The following is a 22663-nucleotide window of genomic DNA, read 5'->3' on the forward strand; positions in this document are numbered from 1 at the left end:
CAACCTTAAAAAACAGAAAGGATTATAGAATAATACTATGAACGATTGTATTCCAATATATTATATACATCAGGTGAAATGGACACATTCCTAGAAAGACAAAACCTACCAAAACTGACTCAGGAATACAAAAACTATATAAATTGACCTATAGTAAGTAAAGAGATCAAATTCAGATGCATCATTTAAAAATTACTGGTAAAGAAAATGCCAGACCCAGATGGCTTCACTAGTGAATTCTAACAAATATTGAAAGAAAAACTAATACCGAACATTTAAAAATCCTTTAAAAACTAGAAAGGAAGGAACACTTGTGAGCAACAACAACAACAACAAAAGCTATAGACAACTGTCTACGATGAACATGGACACAAAAATGCTCCACAAAACACTAACGAATTAAATATGGCAACGTAGAGAAAGAAGAACCACGAGCAAGTGAGATCTATCCCGGGGCTGCAAGATTGGCTTCACATGTGAAAATCAGCTAATGTGACACATAACATGATTATCTGAATTGTTACAGAGAAAGCATTTGACAAAATCCAACATTTTTTTATGATACAAACATTCAACAAATACCAATAGGAATTGAAGAAAAGTTTCTCAACTGATAAAGGGTGCTAAGGAAAACCCACAACAATCATGATACTTAACGATGAAAACCTGGGGCATTCCTCCTAGGTGAATGTGTACAGTCTCACATCTATTCAACATTGTACTAGACCAAGAAAAGGAAATAAAAAGCATCCATATTGGAAATGAAGAGTAAAACTGTATTTATAAATGGCATGATGTGTATATAGAAGTATCTAAGGAATTCACTGAATACTATTAGAAATAATCAGTAAGTTCAGCATGATTCCAAGACACAAGTTCAACGCACAAAAAATAAATCATATTTCTACACACTTGCAATGAACAATCCAAAACATGAAATTAAGAAAACAACTACATTTACAGTAACATCAAAATAGTTACTTAGGGTTATATTTAACAAAATAAGTGTAAAACCTAGGATTTGTGACTAGAAAACATTGTTAAAAGATAATTAAAGAAGATTTAAGTAAATAAACATATCAGGTTCACGGACAGGAAGACTTGACCTTGTTAACGTGGCAATACTCCTCAAATTGATCTACAGATTCAGCACAATCCTTCTTAGAATCCCTGCTGACTTCTTTGTAGAAATTACAAGCTGATTCCAACATTCATAGGGACCTGGACCATGCAATGGACCTAGACCAGCCAAACACTCTTGAAAAGGAGGAACAAAATTGGAGGGCTAACACTTCCCGATTTCAAAACTTACTACGAAGCAACAGTAATCAACAGAGTGTGGTATCAGGATCAACATATACATCAATGAAATAGAATTGAGAGTCCAGAAATAAACCTGTAGGTCTGTGGTCAACTGATTTTTTGACAATGTTGCCCAAACCATTCAATGGAAAGAGCAATCTTTCCACAAACGGTGCTGGCAGAACTGGATAGTGCACCCAAAAGAAAGAATATGGAACTCTACCTCCCACACAGTTATAAAAAATTTAACTCAAAATTGTGAATAAAATAAAAGGACATGCATGTTTATAGCAGCATTATCTCCAGTAGCCAAATTATGGAGGCAGTGCAAGTGTCCAACGACTGACGAACGGATAAAGATGGGGTATGTATGTATACGTACAAAATGGAGTATTACTCAGCCATAAAAAAGAATGAAATGTTGCCATCTGCAACAACACGGATAGATCTAAGGAGCATTATGCTATGCAACATAGACCAGGCAAAGAAAATATCATATGATTTCACTCGTGTGTGGAATTAAAAAAACAAAACAGAATAAATGAACAAAATGCCAAAAGAATCGAGAGACAACCCAAAAACCAGACTCTTAGCTATAGTTAACAAAGTAATCGTTACCAGAGGGGAGGTGAGTTGAGGGGTGGGGGAAATACATGACGGGGGTTAAGAGCACAATTCTCTTGATGGACACTAAGGTATGGAACCGCTGACTCAACACCTGGAAATAACATAGCACTGTATGTTAACTACACTGGCACTTTTTAAAAATGGATCAAATACCTAAATGGAAATGTTCAAAACTCTTAGAATCATACAAGGTGTAAATTTTCATGGTCTCTGATTTCACAGCAGATACTTAGGACACCAAAAGCATGGAAAAACAAAAGAAAAGGTAAATTGGGCTTTATTCAAATTAAAAACATCTGTGCCTCAAAGGATGTTATCAAGAAAGGACACGGCAAACCGTATATCGGAAAATATAATAATATTTGCACATCCAACACCTGATAAGGGATTTGTATGTAGTATACAGAACTCCCCCGAGTCGATAATAAAAAGACAAGCCATATTTTGAAATGGGCAAAGGATGTGAATAGACATTTCTTCACAGAAGATACACGAATGTCCCATCAGCACATGGAAATAGGTTCGAAATCAGGAGTCATCAGGGAAGCAGAGATCAAAATCACCACAAGATTCTACTTACTTCACACTCATTGGGACGGGAAATAAAAAGTAACGGTGAAGCCGTTGGGGAAACTGGAACCCTCGTTCACTGACAAGAATGTAAAATGGTGCAGCCAGTTTGTAAAATAGCGTGATGGTTCCTTAAATGGCGAGGCACAGAGTCAATATATGACCCAGCAGCTTTGCTCCAAGGTACGTATCCCCCCAAATAAAAAGATGTGTCCCACAAAAACTCTGTTTACAGCAACATTATGCCTAACAGACCAAAGGCGGCACCAACCCATCACCGATGGATGCAACTGATGGCACAGCCCATCAACAATGGACAAAGCACACACATCATTTGTCCACACGAGGGCACGGAGGAGCCCTGATAACATGGAAGAACCATAAAATTGTCAGGCAAGTGAACGCTGCCAGTCACGAAAGACCACACGCTATACAATTCCATTTATGCGTCAATACCGGGCAAATTTACAGAGACAGAACACAGTCTGGCGGGGGCTTAGGGGTGGTTGCACAGAAGGGAGACAGGTAAAGGCACAGGGCTTTTCCCTGAGATGATGAAAATGTTCTGAAATGAACCGTGGAGACAGTGGCACGTATCCGTGCACACACCTTAAATGGGTGGGTTGTAGCACAGGTGAAGGAAACCCTAATGAAGCTGTCAAGAGCCAAGAGGAGGGCCACCGTCTAAAACATCAGTCACAAAATTCCCGGAGGTGGTGGTAGGTTAGATATCCTCTCCCCTCCCCACGTGCACACCTGGCCACGTAACTCGCCATGGTCCTCCACGCGGGGGTAGTGGGTACGACTACCTTCCTCCCTTTTTCTTTACCAAGTGACTTGGTTTGGCTAAAGGGACGGTGGCAGGTGTGACAAGACCTGACGTATGAATCACACTTGTATGGTTTTGGCCTTTCCGTTCTTGCGCCCCCACCCCTTGGACGCGGATCCCAGAAGGAGGGTGACACGCAGTGGAGCAGAGTCCCCCCAGCCCGGGCCACCTGGAAGCCCGCCTCCAGACAGACGCCTGCAGACACGGGAGGATGACGGAGAACCCGAGAAGCCACCGTGGTTTGTGAAGTTCGTTTTGCTCCATTTGTAAAAATGTCTTACTGATGCACAGGGCTCATTGCATTTGTAAAACACCTCTACGCTGTGAAACCAAGAGTGTTGAGGATTCAAGAATTTTCTTTGAATACACACACAGACACACACACACACCACACTACACAGACACATACAACATAAACACCACTAGGCAGAGGCACACACACACACGTAATACCACACACTCATGCCATACACACACACACACACACACACCCCACACACAAATACAAACACCCACATGCATACATACATACACACTACACAAACACGCATATCTATAAACACACATACAGGTGCCCATAGCACACACACAAATTTTAGGCTAACTGAACTCAGTAAATAAACCCTCTCTCAAATCCCGATCTGGAATCATTTAAACCTGAAATACAGTTCTTTTTTAAAACTTAAACAAAAACAAAACCAAAGAAAAATACCAAAAAAATCCCAGCTCACCTTTCCTCGCCCCCAGCCTCTGGCAGCCACCAGTTTATTTTCCGTATCCATAACCTGTCTTCCTTCTCCCTCCCTTCTTTTCTTTTTCTTTTTCTTTTTCTCTTTCTTTTTCTTTTTCTTTTTCTTTTTCTTTTTCTTTTTCTTTTTCTTTTCTTTTTTTTCTTTTCTTTTCTTTTTTTTCTTTTCTTTTTTCTTCTCTTTTCTCTTTTCTTTCTTTTCTTTCCTTTCCTTTCCTTTCCTTTTTTTTCTTTTCTCCTTTCTTTCTCCTTTCCTTTCCCTTTCTTTCTTCCTCTTATTTCTTTTGTTTTCTTTCTCTCATTCAAGATTCTGTGTATTAGTGAGATCATACAGTTTTTATCTTTCTCTTACTTATTTTACTTATGGTCCACCCATGTTGTCACAAATGATAAGATTTCACTCTTTTTCATGGCTGAGTACTATTCCAGTGTGTGCGCGTGTGTGTGTGTGTGTGTGTGTGTGTGTGTGTGCGCGCGCGTGCGCGTGCACATGCGCATGTGTGTGTGGGGGAGAGAGAGAGAGAGAGAGAACCACATCTTCCTCAGCATCCGCTCCTCTGCCAGTGGCCACGTAGGTTTCCACGTGTTGGCAGCTGTGAACAGGGCTGCAGTCGGCACGGGCGGAGGTACCTTCAAGTTGACAATTTCATTTCCTTTGGGCGAATACCCGGTAGTGAGATGGCTGGGCCGCAGGGAGGGTCTACTGCCAGCTTTTCGAGGACCCTCCACCCTGTCGTCCGGAGCGGCCGCACCAGTCTGCGTTCCCACCAACCGTGCACGAGGCCTCCCCTTCCTCAGCCTCCTCGCCGGCACCTGTCGTCTCCTGTTAATGTCAGCCACTCTGACAGGTGTGGAGTGGTGTCTCATCATGGCTTGGACTTGCATTTCCCCGACGATGAGTGTTTTGAGCATCTTCTCGAGTGTCTGTCGGCCGTCTGGATGTCTTCTTCGGAGAAATATTCTGAAACACGGTTCGGACCTACCAGAAGTCCATTCTCTGGCTGGGCTGAGCTCCGTGCGCCGCGGGGGTATTTGCAATCAGAGTTCACCATCCCCTGTGTACCACCGAGTCTCTGAATGGCACATCGCTGCTGTCCGGCTGGCATGTTACTGGCTGGCAGGCCAGAGAGGCTGCGCGAGGCATCCAGCCGTCCAGACGCGAGGGGAACAGGAACTCACCGCCAAGGCCGCAGCGGCAATTAGGCCTGAATCACACACCTGGTGGATCTTGCTAATGGAGACAGGGAGTAAAGATAGAGCCCTGGGTCTAAAGGCAGCCAACCAACGGGTGAAGCAGGACGTTTTGAGAGAGAGCAGGCTTCACCCGGCCTGGAGATAGATGGGATCTGAAGGAAAGTCTTTATCAAAAGGCCCGATTACTGTCTTCAGGTCCAGTGGTTCATGACGCTGGGCAGAACCTGAGAGCCACTACAGACTCCTCTGATTTCTCTCCTGAGCCCCAGGGCAGCGAGCTGGACAGACACATCCTTCAGCGCAGGCCCGCTGGGTGCCAGGGGCTTCACTCGTTCACTCGTTCTCTGTTCAACAATTACCTGGAGCGGGCGTCACGTACTAGGCTCTGGCCCCACTACTAGGCACCCGGAGACAAACAAAAAGAAAAGTCCAGTCTCAAGAGAGCTTCCAGTCCACTGAGAAGAGGTTAAAAACAATCAGGTAGACAAATAAACATCATGTTTAATAGGTCAGAGGGTGCGTTAGTCTGTTTAGATTCATGCGTGCATGACAGAAACTCCAAAGCTGCAGGGACATCAGATTTAAAGTCTGACAGCGGCCAGCTCAGAGTGGATAAGGCAGCCGTCTGGCTCATTCGGTCTCTCTGCTCTGTTCACAGGCCTGTCGCTGAGGCCGCCTCGTGGTCCGAGATGGCTGCTTTGTCTCTAACCATCACGTTTGCATTCAGAGGGAAGAGAGGAAGGGGCACAAAAAACGATGTCACTCCTGCCCCCCCCCCCCCACCACACACACACAAATCCACACCCTTAAAGCTGCAGACCCTTCTCCTGCTGTATCTCTTTGGTCACCTGCAGCAGTCCTCAGAGCTGGGAAATGCATTATTATTTCCAAGGAAATGGCCGTGTAGCCAGCTAACATCTTATGCTTCTGTGAATGGGCAGACTAGATCCTGGAGACCTCCCCGAAGAGGTGAGGACGGCTCTAAAACACAGAGGGAAAAGGGGCGCCTGGGTGGCTCAGGTTGGGCGTCCGACTTTGGCTCAGGCCATGATCTCACAGTCTGTGGGTTCAAGCCCCACGTCGGGCTCTGTGCCGACAGCTCGGAGCCTGGAGCCTGCTTTGGATTCTGTCTCTCTCTCTCTCTCTCTCTCTCTCTCTCTCTGGCCCTCCCCTGCTTGCGTTCTGTCTCTCTGTCTTTCAAAAATGAATAAACGTCAAAAATTTTTTTTTAAACCCGGAGGGAATGAGCGACACGTTGGTCTCGGTGGAAGAGGAGGAAGTAGCCGTCGAGTGGGAACATGACTGGGGTCTTCCTCTGCCTTTTACCAAAGGACTATATACTATGCATTACTGTCCCCGTGTAAGGGGGGAAACCAACTTTCAGAGGTGTTAAATACCTTTCTCGAAGTCCCGGGGTGCTGTCACCGGCCTGGCTCCGCACCTCTTCTGTGTCATCCCAGCACACCCACGCCGGCTCGCCCAGGCAGGTGAGGTGAGCCGACACGGCACCAGCGGGGCTCAAGACCACACTCTGAAGCTGGCTCCTTCCAGCAGGAACTGTGTGCTGGGCCAAACACCGCACTTGTGGGTCTGAGATTCCCTCCGGTGGTGGTGGGGACATCACGAGGAAGAAATGGGGGCGATACACAGAGAGCACACAGCAAGTGACCCACCCTGGGTAAGGGGCACACAGACCCCGCACCGTGGATGAGAGCCTGGGCCATTTATCAACACGATCAGCGCCGGGGGGCTCTGCTTTCCTGCTTTCCTGCTTCCCACCGTGGTGGAGAGCTGCAGGCGGAACCCTGGGGGCCCTCGTGCACGACGAACACCTGCCCAGCCGGCTGCCGGCCCCCAGACGACCAGCACACCCTTTTCAGCCCCCGGCCCTCCCCGAGGTCTCCATTTCTCTAAGGACATCCCCACTCCCATCCCTGATCATCCTCCAGGGCTAATGATAGTGACGGCTCCCCCTCTCCCTAGCCCCAGAAGAGTTGGTGGCAAAGTCCTGCCTTTGTTCTCAGCCATGCCACCTACACCACACGTCCCGTCACCAGCCGCCCATAGCTCATTTCCATCCCTTTTTTGTTTAGAAAACAAAAACAGCCCCAAAGAGCCCACTTGGGTTCCCGTCTCTTGTTCCTTTCCTTTGTCATCTCATTTTTTTAAGTTTATTTATTTTTGAGAAAGAGAGTGTGAGCAGGGGAGGAGCAGGGGAATGAGGAGAAGGAGGGAGGGAAGAAGGAGGGAAGAACGGAGAGAAAGAGAGAGAGAGAGAGAGGGAGAGAGAGAGAATCTCAAGCAGGCTCCAAGCTGTCAGCACAGAGCCCAACTCGGGGCTCAATCTCACAAACCAAGAGATCATGACCTGAGCCGAAATCAAGAGTCGGACGCTTAATAGACAGACCCACCCAGGCGCCCCTGTTGCCTCATTCTTTTACCCTGGAATTAAAACTTCCCCAAAGATGGTGTCCATACATACGGCCCACTTTTTGACCTGCACCCCATTGTACCCTGTATCAGAGTCAGGCTGTTCCAAACACGACCCGCATCATCTCTCTCCATCCCTCCTCTGTCGGCAGGAAGGCGCTCACCGTCGAGTAGCTGCGGGGGGGCGACCTGGGAGGGATGCCTCCTCTGCCACGAAACGGACATTCCATCTCCTCCTCACTCCCGCCTGGAAACCTTCCCGTGGCACCTACACAACTTTTGATTTGCGAGTGTTTAGCACGTCTGGCAGGGGTCGTGACTGCTCACCAACGGATTTCAAAACCCTGTCACTACAGAAACACCCTCTAGCATTTGATTAGTCACACCGAGCTGCACCCCAAGCGGCCTCTTCACTAGTCTTAGGACAATTTCCACATCGTGCTGCATCTACACTTATGTGTGTGTCAGTCTGACCTAGAGCAAGCTCACTGACCGAGGGACCACGCCTCTGCCGTCTCCCGTAAGACATGCATGCGGCCAGCGTGCGTGAACGAGGAGTCAGGATGTGACCTTGAGTGTCCCCAAAAACACTTCCAATTCCCACTTTCACTGTCTGTGTGTTCTTAACGGAATATATTAGAAAGTGAAAGCAGAGTGTCCCCATTGGGAAAGTGACCGCCCTGGGCGACATCGGCTCATGATCTGAATTTCCCAGACCAGACGCATCCAACCGAAACGTCCAGCACGAGGACAACTAGGGGCTCGGAAGCCCTTCCCAGGAAGGGCGTCAGAGCATCCAAAGTCCCCCCAGCAGCAGCGTCAGAGGAACATGGATCGTGTTCACGTAACGCGATGCCGGGAAAGCAAGCAGAGTGACGAATGACACGAAGCAGCCTGGGAGCGCACGCTGAGCAGGCGAAAGCCAGACAGCTTCTTTCTCTTCAAAGAGCCATTACTGGCAAAGACAGCTAATTCAGTGGTGAGTAGAAGCGGATGAATTACGTGATGCTTTGAAACAAAGCAAAATGCAGAACAGAATTCAGCAGCTGCACATCATGGCAGAAAGCCTCATATGGGCTCGCATACAGGCCTCCTTCCCCATTTGTGAAAGTGACATAAACCTATCAAATTAGCTACTTCATTTTGAAATGAGCCAGTCTATTATTTGGTGATGTCATCTTAATCTAAGCTTTGACATTCAGGCGATGTTTCCAAGAACTATTAAATCAAAGTTGCCACGCTGAACCATAGGGTGTCAGATAAGGTGATGTGTTAATTTTCAGCTACCCAAGGAGTTGTAGCGGGAGAGCTCAAACATCACTATACTGTTTTCCATTTCTTTGAGGAATATCTTCGAGGGCGCCTGGGTGGCTCAGTCAGTTAAGCATCCAGCTTTGGTTTCAACTAGGGTCCATGATCTCACGGTTTGTGAGATTGAACCCCGAGTCAGGCTCTCTCCTGACAGCCCATAGCCTGCTTGGGATTCTCTCTGCCCCTCCCTTGCTTGTGCTCTCTCTCTCTCTCTCCACCCCCCCTCTCAATATAAATAAAACTTTTTTAAAAAATCTAGAGACAAATCCTCCGGAGCACTCTCTATATCCTGAATAAAATGAATATATAACATATTGACAAGAGCAGCCTTCAGAGTTTATCCCATTATTATTTCTGATTCCTAAAGCTTTCATGTTGGACAACTCAAGAAAATAAAAGTTCTCATCATCTTAAGGATTTTCTTCATTTCTAGAGTTTTGCTTTTGCTTTGTTTTCAATGCATGAACAGCCCCATCCTCCCTCCCCGCCAAGAAATTGGTCCGGCGTTCTTCAAACTATCACCTCTGTGCTTCAGAAGCATGATTTGTTTTCCCTCCCCGGGAAGGACCGCTCTGACACTCAGACTTAAACTCTCTGCTGTAGCCGCTCCCAGGGCAGGGGAAAGCAAACAGGTGCAACACGCAGGCGTTACGGGTTCCCTGCAGGTGGGTCATGAACATGCCCACAGCCTGTTGGCTCTCAGGATGTGCTCCAGTTCTGCCATGGAGAGGACCTGGGAATGCGTCCCCAATTCCCCGGGGATGGCGTCTCGGCGCCCACAGAGGCTGCTGTCAACTGGTCCCGGCCATCAGGTGGCCTCCACTCTGCTTCTGCTCTCATTGGTATGCGCACATGCACACATTCATCCGTGCGTGTGCACACACAATTATGGCTCACACGTAAACTTATAAATTTATCTACTCCTTATCATAGGACAGTCCCTCCCGCAATGGGAGCCCCAGAACACAGGCTGTTGACCTACCGTCAACTGAGGAAAGAATCCAGTCAGCAGCACGAGAGACTGTAGACAGCCACCCAACATCCACTTCCTTGCGTTCTTCCTTAACAGAAATCTAAGTTGATTTAAGTGGCAAAATGCCCAGCTAAATTCTACACTTCTCAGGCTTCCCAGTAACCAGGGCGACTGACAAAACATAAGAGCAGGTGTCCCCTCTCGCCTTTCCCTGCTTCCTTTTGTTGCCTAGAACAAGGGTGTGATGGATGGAGCTGCAGCAGCCATTCTGGGACCAAGAAAACCGTAACGACGTGAGCCACTGAACCAGTGCCAATACCAGGTACTTCCGGACTTTTACTACATATAAAAAATGAATACGCTTAAGTCAGTGGATATGCTTACATCAGTGTGTCTGATGTTCTGTTCCTAACTGAAAGACAGAGCTCATAACTGGTATAGAAGATCAAAGAGATCCGAGAAGAAAAAAAAAAAAATCCCTGAAGGAAGGTCTCCGAAGGAAAAGAGATCATATGATTGCCAAACAGAAGACAGATTGATAGGCAAATTTCCTTCCCAGAGCCAGAAACACAGGAAGAGAAGGATGATGAACGAATAGTAGTTTGTGAGGCCACGCTGAGGGGCCGGCCAAGGGGCTGACAGACAGGCGGCTTCTCTCATCTCAGAGACCTCGCACTTTACGAGTGGGGTGTCAGGGCCGCGCTGAGAACAGAGGAGGTGAAGAGTGCCCCGGGGAAGGTCAACAGGAGAGCGTTGGCGGTGTAGACACAGGCACACGGCACACGTCCGTGTGGCTCCAGGGACGTGCACCTGAGGGGTGGGGAGGCGGGAGGCTTGCCCTTGGAGCCTGTGGCTCAGGAGTCTCACCGGCTGCACTGGGACCCCAGCTCCGGGTACTGAATGGGGGTGTCGTGAGAACACACACACACACACACACCACAGAACAAAGGAAACCAGAACGCCCCAGTTCAAATCCCAGCTCCTCCGCTCACCAGCCGGGAACACCCTCAATCTTTCTCTGAGTACGTTTTCTATAGCTGCAAAAGGGGGTGATAACAGTAGCCACCCCAGGGCACTGTCACGAGGAGCTAACTACTTAACGTGCTCGATGCACTTCGAACTGGCGCCTAGCACGCTCTACAGCCTCGATCTCTCCTGACACCGTGACCCACCACGTGACCCAGAGCGCGGGATGATCTAGACCAGGGCTTAGTCCCCTGCGGGGGAGAACAGCCAAAGAAGAGAGACCTCAGAGAGGGGAGTGCTGGGCGTCCAAGACAGCATTCAGGGTGGGGCCGCTCCAGGAGGCAGTGCTCGTGGGAGACAGGGGCAGGTGTCTCCCCTGCCCTTGGGGTGCAGGGCGAGTTCCCGAGGCCCTGGCCTCCCTTTGGCTCCTCAGATACCCCATCGGGCGGACACCTCCCAGCCCGAGCCGACCTGGTGCACCCACCCCTGCATCCCCACCGGGAAACCCCTACGCTCCCGGTCCTAACCCCCACTCAGCTGGCCCCCCCCCCGCCCCCACCCCAATCCCAAACCCGGCTTATCCCAAGTTACCTCCTCACCCCTCTCCCCAGGGCCTCCCTCACCCCTGCCCTGCCCTCATTCTCTCCTCACTCTTTTCAAATGTCCTCAGTCCCAAATCACAGGTAGGCCCAGACTCTTCCCCTTGGGTCCCTAAGCACCTGCTGGGGGGAGGGGGGGCACCTCTGCGGCAACTCACACTCACTGAGGGTAACACGCACCTCCGTGGGCGTGTTCTGGGTTTCCCGATGATCCCTCATGACAACCACCACAGAAGGGCCTCCCTGAACCCCATCTCCTCCCGCTCCCTGCCCTCCTCCCGCTCCCCCTGCAGCTCCAAAGTATCAGCTTCTCCGCAGAACGCACGTGGCCTGAGCTAAGCTCCCCTCCATGTGCTGCATGCTCGCCTAGCCTCGCAGCGACCCGTCCCCAGCCGGGGACACTCGGACAGACGCCTGAGGCTGCAGGCGCCCAGCGGCATCTCGCACACTGCGCTGGGCTCTGAGGTAACTGGGCACAACCTGAATCTCTAATCACAGGGTGGAGATCTCAGACCCCGGGGACGAAATCACATGCTGAGTCGGGGACAACAGGGCTGTAAGCCGAGGACTGGTGTCATATCTGCCTCACATACCAGGATCAGCGTGCCCATGGGCTGTGCACAGAGTGGACACAGTCCACAGATGCCCTCCATGCAGCTTTCCTGGCCACAGGGCCTGCGGCTGGCACACAGGCTGGGAGTCCTGGGTCCATGGCGAGATTAACCCTTTACTTTTTTATCTCATATTAGGGAAACACAGGTAATCAGTTTATGGGCTGCAAGAAAATACCAACGTGACAAATTACACATTGCAACGTATCAAAGTTCGGTGTTTTGATGAATCGCCCACGAGCCACTTCTTGCTGTGTGTCGTTCCACAGTCCACATTGCTAACAATCCGCCCTCAACCACCTGCCATGTCATCGGAACGGGAACCAGAAGAGAGGGAGCCTGTGCAGCACGGAGGCTAATTCTGCCTTGGCGCGTCCTGGGGCTGGGCTCTGGCAGCCACCTTGAGAGAGGGAGTTCGCGAAGCTCAGACATAAATCACCCGGCAATCAGGCATGGGCTATAAAACTTTATGTAAGCATTCATAAAGGTGAGGGAGTGTGAAAGATTATTTTTCTTTTGATGACACTTATTAAAAATGAGCAGACTGCATATTGAGAACACTTTCCATCCAGCAGGCTCGGTCTGACCAGCGGCTGACCCTGAGCCTCACGCGGCAGCGAGGCTGGCTGTCCCCGCGGTGCCCGACTCTGAGCCCCCGGAAAAGGCGTGTTTGCTCCCCAGGCCGGAGAACCAAGCATTCGCTGATATTTTCTCCACGAAATAAAAACACTTCACCTTAATAGATACGACTGTTTACTTAGCAAATCTCGGCTTGCAAATTCCAGCTTCAAAAAAAAAATGAATAAAATGAAAGCAGAAAGAGGTTTATCAACATATTAAAAAATTATTCTGGATCAGATACACCAGATTAGACGGCGAGTTAAGAGGAAATTCGAAACTGTGGAAACAGCTTGGGGGACACTGAATGCAAAAACCAGGGGACTAGGATGCAAAACTGCTCATAGGAACTGTCAGCAACATCATGAAGATTCCGCAAAGTCCACGGAGAGGACGAAAATCGACCAAACAACTCTGGTCTCCCGTCCTGAATCCACAGAGGCCTTTCCAACAGCACAGTGGCTGGCAGGTAACACAGGCCCCCCACCCACCCCGGACGGGGGCTACGGGGGTGGACAACCTCTGTATGAAGTATTCTGCACTGGCAAGGACACATTTTCTCCTCTTTTCATCCTGACGGTCACTTTGAGAGTGCCTGTCCTCCCGGAAGAAGCCCGTGAACATGGTGGGAGGATGGCTGGGCTCCATGTGGGAGCTGCAGCCATGGTCGGTGGCCCGAAGGCCCCTCATCTCCCCAGGCCCCCGTCTCCTTCCTCCGCGGGAGGGGCTGGACCACTCTGGCTCGAAAGCATCACCGGTTGTGACCGACTCATGCAGTGAACAGATGAGGAGACATACACGTACACACACACGTACAACATACCTGCTTTTAAGGTGCTGAGGGGAGCCAAGGCACCGGAAGCTGCCGTTGACCATTATGGCCAGTCTCGTGCACAGGGCCTGGCATTCGTCCATGCTGGGGGGGACAGGACGAGAAGGGCATGAGCAAGTGCGTCCTCCAGGCAGCAAACCGTCCAAGCAACACGTAGACAAAAACACTGCTGCTGTTGCTGAATTTTCTACATACCACCTCAAGAAACCCTCAATGAGCACTTTTAAAATGCGTGTTTTGGGGCGCCAGCGTGACTCAGTCGCTTGAGGGTCCGACTTCGGCTCAGGTCATGATCTCACGGTTTGTGAGTTCGAGCCCCATGTCGGGCTCTGTGCTGGCAGCTCGAGCCTCGAGCTTGTTTCAGATTCTTTGTCTCCCTTTCTCTGCTCCTCCCCTCTCAAAAATAAATAAACATTCAGAAAATAAAATAAAATAAATTAAAATAAAATAAAATAAAATAGATGTTTTATTTAGATAACCAATGACACAATTAACCAAAACTTACCAGTATTTCAAAATCCCAGGAACAATGGTTATTAGGAGAGAAACTGTTGCAATAGTACGAAAATATAAACTAAATCCAAGTGACCTTCACAGAAAATGTGCAAGTTTTATGAAACAAAAAAAAAGCAATAAGATCTACTAATGAACCTAAATGAAATCTTGAATCAATAAAAGGATGTGTCAAGAAAAAGAAAAAAGTGAATATATTTTAGATAAAGGAAATTATTATAAATGAATATTACTGTGATATAAAAATTATTGCAACATAAAATAGTATTAGTATATGTCAGTATAAATATAAAACATGATAGGTACATGAATATAAATGTAATAAATGAATTTTATATAAAATATATATGTGAATTCTATTTTACTATAATATATAAAATAAAATATAACAAATTACATTGTAATTTGCAGCTATAATTTGGTTTGTGATATTATATAACATTATCTTGGTATAAAATATGTAATAAAGATTTGTAACTTGTAATAGGGTTATTATAATTATATAGAAAATAAAATAAATTATAATAAGGTTATAGTATAATGCCAATCAAAATTATAAAGCATACCTTCAAAATTATTTAGTGAGAGGTAGAAAAACTGTGAACAAGAAGAACGATAAGAGTTGCTCCAGAAGATATTTAACATTTGTTCTAAGGCTCAGATAATTCAAGGAAGGCAACAGGCTTAGGAGTTACAAGGCAGATCATTAGAAGAAGAAAGGCTGTGCAGAACTAAACAGTCACATCTTAAACACATAAGTGGATGGGAACATTCCTTCTAAGCATCAGCGATGGAAGAGACTATGAAAGAAAGTGCTTGGTAGTTGGCAATGCAAAAGTGCAAACTTCTAATAAGTCTGTCAAAACACAGCCAACGAACGTTAAAAAAAAAACTACAACAAAATAAACTTAAAAAAAATTTTTTTAAGGGGAAACTGGGTGGCTCAGTGGGTTAAGTATCCAACTCTTGGTTTCGGCTCAGGTCATGATCTAAGCCTGCTTGGGATTCTCTCTCTCTCCCTCTCTCTCTGTCCTTCCCTGCTTGCAGTCTCTCTCTCTCAAAATAAATAAACTCAAAAAGAAGTAAAAACACAACTACAACAAACGCAATGCGTGAGGGTAGATACATTCAGTATATATTAAAGTTCATTTATTTATTTTTTTAAATTTTTTTAACGTTTATTTACTTTTGAGACAGAGAGAGACAGAACATGAACGGGGGAGGGTCAGAGAGAGGGAGACACAGAATCTGAAACAGGCTCCAGGCTCCGAGCTGTCAGCACAGAGCCCGACGCGGGGCTTGAACTCACGGACCGCGAGATCATGACCTGAGCCGAAGTCGGCCACTTAACCGACTGAGCCACCCAGGCGCCCCTCATTTATTTATTTTTGAGAGAGAGAGAGAGAGAGAAAAAGAGAGGACATGCACATGTGGGGGAGGGACAGAGAGAGACACAGAATCTGAAGTCTCTGAGCTGTCAAGAGCCTGACGTGAGGCTCGAACCCACAAACCATGAGATCATGACCTGAGACGAAGTTGGCCATTTAACCGACTGAGCCACCCAGGCGCCCCAATACATTCGGTATACAGAACTGTTTTTGTTAGCGTAAAAATGAAACTATAAAAAATGCAATCTTGGAGGAAGGTCAAATATAGTGACCATTCAAAGAAGTGTCCACAGGTAATACACATCCTGACAAATTAGAAACTTAACCATCAAATAAGTGAGCTTAAAATTCTCTTCCAGCCAGAAAGTCATTTGCCAAATGTGCCTTTTGTTTGTTGCACAGGGAAACACTGTTTCCCCTATCTGCGGTGCAAATACAAACAATGAATTCTCAGATCAAAAAAATACCTGCAAAGTTAAAAACATCGTCTCAACAATCCCAACCTCATATACTGCCGGTGGGAGTGAGAAATTGGCATGGTTTTCTGAAAACTCAATTTGGCACTAATCTCTTCTAGGAACTTACGTTAGGAAGCACAGAAGATAGGAATGCATATAACAAGTTATTTATAAGAGTAAAAATCCAGAAACCGCTTCTGTAATAGGATAATATGATACTCAGATAAATGGGGGTGCGTCCATGTGTTGAACAGCCATTCAAATGAAGTTTTCTAAACTCCATTAGTTGCACAGAATAAAAGTAATGATACAGCGTGGCAGCACGTGTTAGGAAACTTGAACACGAATGTGGGGGGGAAAAAGGGAAGGCAAAACACACGAAAAGGTTGACATTGACGATACTTGAAAATTCATGGTGCAATTCCTTTGCTTCTGCCACTATGTGCCATCCAAATCCCCTACAGGAATCAGGTATTATGTTCACTGTTCGCGAGTGGGCGTAAAGCCCGTCTGCTCATTAGGTCACGGGACATTCAGATCAAGGTTATATTGGTCAGCCTCCCATGCAGCTAGAGGCAGACGTGTGACAACTCGGGTCAATGGGAAGTACAATTTCTGGGTCACGTCAAAATAAGGCAAGCCACTTGCCCTGGGTTTGGGTTCTTTCTACTTTCCATGAGCTGGACTAGAAAGTCAATTTCAACCATCCAGATGAGGCAAACTCACAAGTGAGTAAGTGAAATGCTGGAAAGACTCGGAATCCTTGGATGACCTTGGGCTCCATCATAGCCCACCATCATGAATTGTTAGTGGAGGAGTGAAAAACACGTCTGGTCTGAGCCACTGTAATTTGGGGTCTGAGTTACAGTAGTTTAACATGGGGTCTAAGGAATACGTGCTATTCATATTCCAAACATGCTTTATAAATCTTTTTTTAATGTTTATTTGTTTTTGAGAGAGATGGAGAGACAGAGTGTGATCAGGAGAGGGGCAGAGAGAGGGAGACACAGAATCCGATCAGGAGAGGGGCAGAGAGAGGGAGACACAGAATCCGAAGCGGGCTCCAGGCTCCGAGCTGTCAGCACAGAGCCTGATGCGGGGTTTGAACTCACGAACCGTGAGATCATGACCCAAGCCCAAGTTGGATGCTTAAGTGACTGAGCCACCCAGGCGCCCCAAAATAAGCTTTATAAATCTTTTTGTGCAAACATATCTTTCTCTGTTTCTTTAATAAGTTCCAATTTAAAATTTTCATGAGTGCATCGTAGGTGTTCTAATTAAAGTGGGAGAACATGAAGTTTTCTCTATCGCATCCTTATGCATCTCAGATGAACAGAGATCCAAATAACAACCGATCTTAATTACGACCTTGGAGTAACGACGTGGTAATTTCAACTGAGTTGTTATTAGCTGTCAAACAAATAAGGTCTAAACAGCAGGTGGGTTACCATGACATCTCTGCCCAGAGGGCAGAGACTGAGAGATTTTGAGGACTTTCAGCAGAAGGAAGAACATCCAACGCCAGGTGCTCTACAGCAGTGAAATAATCTGTGACTATTTACTCTGAGAATGAACACCGTGCTTCTTTCAGGTGGTCAGGCTGGCTGGAACAGAGCTCTCTCTGGTCAGGGGCGCGAGGAGTCAAGGGCTTAGCATGGAGCATACGGTACAAGCCCACGGTCCTCTAGGTAAGGAGTGAGAAGAGGAACAGAGACAGGACCTCAAAATTAAGGGGAAACTGTGCAATTTAGAGACTTTTCAGCTGCAGGCAGCTGTCTCAGAAGCACAGAATCAGTCACTGGCTGCTGTGCTCTCCATTAATCGTGAGTCATTTAGATCTTTGTATTGCATGAATGTGGGCAGATTTATAGAAATGAAGACACATCGTTAATGTGAAACCGCATTAACAGGAGGACGGAGGACAGAAATTACAGTGATGTACGGTCTTCCTGAGAACTGTCCGTAATAATCATATGCTATATGGAAATCAAAAGGGATTTTTAACGTGACCCCCACTTTATCCACTCTTAGAACCCACATATGAAAATGAGGCCTTAACAAATACCGGCCTGATAAATGCAGGAATGCAGAGAGTTTCCAGAATTGGCACAGCCAGAGGATCGTTTTAAGCAAAAACGTACGTATATTATAAGGTAGAGGGTTTGCCACATTTGTTTCATTTCAGTGTGACATTTTATTTTCTGAAAAGAAACAGAACCAAGACAAAAGTCAAGGGCAGGACTTCTGGCTACGGCCAAGTGAAAAACCTGGCACATCTTTTCCCCCCAAATCAACTCGAAAGCCGGACACAAGGGACAAAAACAACCATTTCAGAATGTTGGAAACTGTCTGGAAGGATGCAACGGTCTGAGAAACGTTTACCACTGACGAACAGCTGCACGGCCAGCTTTACACATGTGCGGCTACTGGCAGGACAAGGCAGCCCACGAGGACCGGGAGCTTCTCTGCACTCAATTGGGACCCATACCCGGCGACGCCGTCAACATCAGTGACTTGTGTAGAGCCCAGCAGACAAGAAGGGCCAAGAGCTCCAGTATCTGGCCTGACAGTGCTTGCATTAGCTCATGTGTCACTGGGGCACGCGCCTAGCCTACTGAGGCTGCACGTACACGCGGTAGAGGCCACAGAGGGGCCACGCCAGCCACATGCTCCACATGAACCCAGAGGCTAGCCACACGCACATCCAGAGCCCAGCGGCACCCTGGAGAAGGCGAGACTGGGCCACGTGAGGAGGTCTGAAAGGGGAACATCCTCCCCTGGGCACACACGGACCCATCGGCAGAGGACAGATCGGGGCTGGCGTCAGGTGGCTGAGGGCCGCCTCTGTCTATGTAATAATAGCAGGTGGCTTCGAGGAATCCGGGCTTCACAAAATGAGGACAGAATTTAACACACAAACTGAAGAGCGTCACTGGGAGCTACTCACTGCAGGGGAAAGAGATTCCGCAGATTCATCCCAGGCAGAGACACGCAGACAGACAGACACACGAAAGAGACAGACAAACCAAGAAGAAGAAAACCAAGAAAAAAAATAATAATAATAAATAAATAAAAAACGTGGCAATAACGACAACTTTTGGGGAAGGAGAAGAATCAGAAACCAGAGAGGCTACGATTTATTAAATATTGTGAAATACCGAGTTTTCAACAACAACAACAACAAAACTATAACCTGTAAAATTAACAAGAAATTGTTATCCATACTCAGGGAGAAAAGCAGTCAGCAGAAACTATTCCTAGGTGCCCCTAAATGCTAGATTTAGCAGAAAAAAATCTTCAATGAAGCAACTCTATGTATGTTCGAAGCACTAAAGGAAACAATGTTTAAAGAATGCTTTTTTAGACGACAATAGAGTTTCTGAAGTAGACTGAATTTTTTTTTTTTAAATATCAAATGAATTTTTTTGTTGTTGAAGAGTATAAATGAAAGGAAAATTTCACTATGGGGCCCGCGGCAAATCTGGGTAGCAGAAGAAAGCATCAGTGAACCTGAAGATTATCGAATCTGAAAAGAGGGAAAAAAATATTTAAAAGAAATGGGACAGAAACACAGATCTGCAGGACACCATTGTACATGCACAGAAAGTACCAGTGTGTGGAAAAGGAAAGGAAAGATAGAAAGAGCCAGAAAAAAATATTTGAATAAACAACTACCAAAATATCAACACAGTAGGTGAAATGCATTAACCTACACATCCAAGAAGCGCCATGAACCTAAGGAAGGATACCCGGAGGGATGTGCATCTGGACACACTGGGGTTTAACCGTGAGAGTCGGAGAGAAAAGTCCTGAGAGGCACAACCCAGGAACGACCCAGGATGTACCAGGAAGCATCAGAAGGGATGCTGCCCAGCTTCTTCTAAGAGACAACGTAGGTGAGAAGACAGAGGTGACACGATCATCTGGACAATGTGAACGAAAATCACACTTCACTAGGGTGGCTACAATCAAAAAGACAGAGTGTTGACAAGAATCTGCACAAACCAGGAGCTTCATCATTGTTCCTGGGAATATAAGACGATGAAGCCACATTGAAACACAACGGTGTTCTGCGATTTCTTAAAGCGTTAATCACAAACTTACCACACGACCCAGCCATCTGACCCCTAAGACACTGTCCAAGACAGATGAAAGCATATGTCCGTACAAAGACATTTATAAGACTGCTCACAGCACCTTATACTGGAAACAATCCAAGGGACTATTGACAGGGGAAGACCAGACAAATGAGGTCTGGCCACACAGCAAGCGAAAGAAGCCAGATACAACAGACTTATGATCTCGTTGGCATGAAATATCCAGAAGACACATTTGAGCTAAAGAGTCTGGGACTTTGCACGGGGATGATCTGAAAACAAACGTTGAGAACACGTTGGAAATGCTCTAAACTGGATTACGGTGACAGGTGCACAGAACTCTCATTTTCCTAAATAAAACCCCCCAAAAAACAAAAAAATCATTGAATGGTACACTTAAAGTGGGTAAATTATAGGGTATGTAAATTACATCTCAGAAAAAAAAAAAAACCTGTTTTAAGAACTGGCAGTGTTTCAGGGCCCCTGGGTGGCCCATTCAGTTGAACAGCTGACTTCAGCTCAGGTCATGATCCCATGGTTCATGGGTTCGAGCCCCGCTTTGGGCTCCCTGCTGTCAGTGCAGAGCCTGCCTCAGACCCTCTGTCCCCCTCTCTCTGCCCCATCTCAACTTGTGCATGCTCTCTCTCTCTCCAACCCTCCCCCCTCAAAAAAACTGGCAGCATTTAGTCCAGCAGTGAAAATTCAGGGATGATGGACAACAGACAAAGCCTCAGGGAATAAGAGAAGATTTAAAGAAAAAAAAAAAAAAACAGTGCAAAGAAGGTGAGGAAGCATCTGCTCTCACATGAAGCAACATGTGTGAACGGCGTCATCCTGTATGGAAACACAGGTTGACTTTGCTCAGACCCTCATGGTCGCCACTGGCACCTATTACAGGAACAGGGTCTGAGATGGACGTGTGGCGGGATCGTGCATGTGGACGTACAGCTCGCAAGAGGATTTTCACATAAACCGATGATGCCGGGGCCTTCGGCAAAGTCTCCTGAGCCTCCACACGGATCTCACACTGCCTTGGCTTCACATCTCACCTCTGGCAACAAGGGGCGGATGGCCTGCTGCGGCAGAGACTTGGTGCGGGCACCCCCCCCCCCAGAGCCCAGGGTCCCCATCATTCACCTGTCTGGCTAGGAATTCCCAGACTGCAAGGCCCTGGCTGCCCTTCACACGGGCCACTTCTCAAAGTTGTGTTTTCACTGAGCAGCCTTGAAGGACAAGGTATCATCTCCCTCAAACCCAGAGCTGGCTTGTTCATCAGCTGCCCTCAAGAGGAGGGTCACCACGCAGGCGTTGTCTGGGTATCAGGTGGGGGGGGGGGGGGCAGAACCAGCGGGACCTTGCTGACAGTGAGTAATACAAATTTTCACCTCTGACCCAGGAGGCTTGTGTCCTCTGGAAACATCCAGGAACTTGGCCTGCCAACTTTGTCAGCTTGTGAGTAAGGCAGAATCTTGGCTCCTTCTCAGCTCCTGACGTTGAACTCAGGGTGTGTGTTACTCACGCACAGTCGAAGTCGTAAAGCCTAATCCCCATTACACCCCAGATAAATCACACTGCGCTGTCCACAAAAGGATTTGATATAACCTGAGACTCGAGGTGTTGTGTGGCCTAGCACGGTGTGGCATAAAGTAAAAACATAGGCCAAGGACTCTGAAATCTAATCAGAATATTAATTCTGTGAGGAAGAAAACAGGGGGCCAAATTCAGAAACTTGTGATGCTTTCATTTCAGCAGAGTCTGCTGCTGGGGTTAAAGGTCTTGGGCGGGCAGGCACCGAATCCCGGCCTCCTCCGGACCAGGGCAAGAGTGTGCCTGCGACAGACCGCCGGGCTCGCGGTCTGGCCACGCCACCTGCCAGCTGTCGGCCTCGGTTATGTTACCGGATCCGTCTCCGTTTCAGAGTCCCAGCCTACACGTGGGGCTCAAGACTCCATCCCCATCGCCATGGGGCTGTCCAGAGGCAGGGTCGTGTGGGTAGCACGGGCCTGGCCCCCGCTGCTCCGCCGCCCTTGCCGGCCCCCCAGCCGCGGTCCCGGATTGGCCACAAGGGCCATGGCTCACCTGTGTGAGGTCAGCACCACCGCACAGCCTTGGCGAACCTCCTGCCTGATCGCATCCCACAGGAACCGCTTCGAGCAGGGATCCATCCCAGAGCTGGGCTCGTCCTGAGGGAGAGAGCACACGGTGATGGCGCTGGGGGTGCACGTCGGGATGGACAGGCCCGGCCCCGCCGGGAGGGCAGCCGCAGCGCATCTGGACACAGTCGAGCCCCCCTCCCCCACCCGGCGGTGAGGACGGCCCCCCTCGATGCATCGTCCGCCTGCACTGGGCTTCATGGCCATCCACCTCGGGAAGACACGCAAAAGCAGAGACAAGCTTTACTCACTCTGCACCAGTGGGTAAAGTGGGGTTCCTGGAAGCTGGGGCTTTCTCCTTCAATAAGCACCGGAGCACTTACTCAACCGCGTTTGAGAGAGATGGCTGTGGACCGCGTGATGCATTTCTGGGCTTGTTGCGGTCAGGGAGTACTGAACACATTTTTCTTAAGAGCTTAGGGTCATCAACTTCCCCAAAGAGAG

General features: G+C 47.7%; 1 protein-coding gene across 1 annotated transcript in view; it reads right to left on the bottom strand.

Annotated features, from left to right (window-relative positions):
- The window catches only part of ABCA13 (ATP binding cassette subfamily A member 13), a 395180-nt gene that overhangs the window by 15334 nt on the left and 357183 nt on the right, over positions 1 to 22663 (bottom strand). Inside the window, exons 58-59 of the mRNA XM_027045998.2 lie at positions 22146 to 22249; positions 13602 to 13694 (exon numbers count right to left, since the gene is read on the bottom strand). Coding sequence (XP_026901799.1) covers positions 13602 to 13694; positions 22146 to 22249 — 197 coding nt within the window. The remainder of the gene's footprint in view (positions 1 to 13601; positions 13695 to 22145; positions 22250 to 22663) is intronic.

This window comes from Acinonyx jubatus, chromosome A2, assembly GCF_027475565.1.
Source record: "Acinonyx jubatus isolate Ajub_Pintada_27869175 chromosome A2, VMU_Ajub_asm_v1.0, whole genome shotgun sequence".
NCBI classification, from domain to species: Eukaryota; Metazoa; Chordata; class Mammalia; order Carnivora; family Felidae; genus Acinonyx; species Acinonyx jubatus.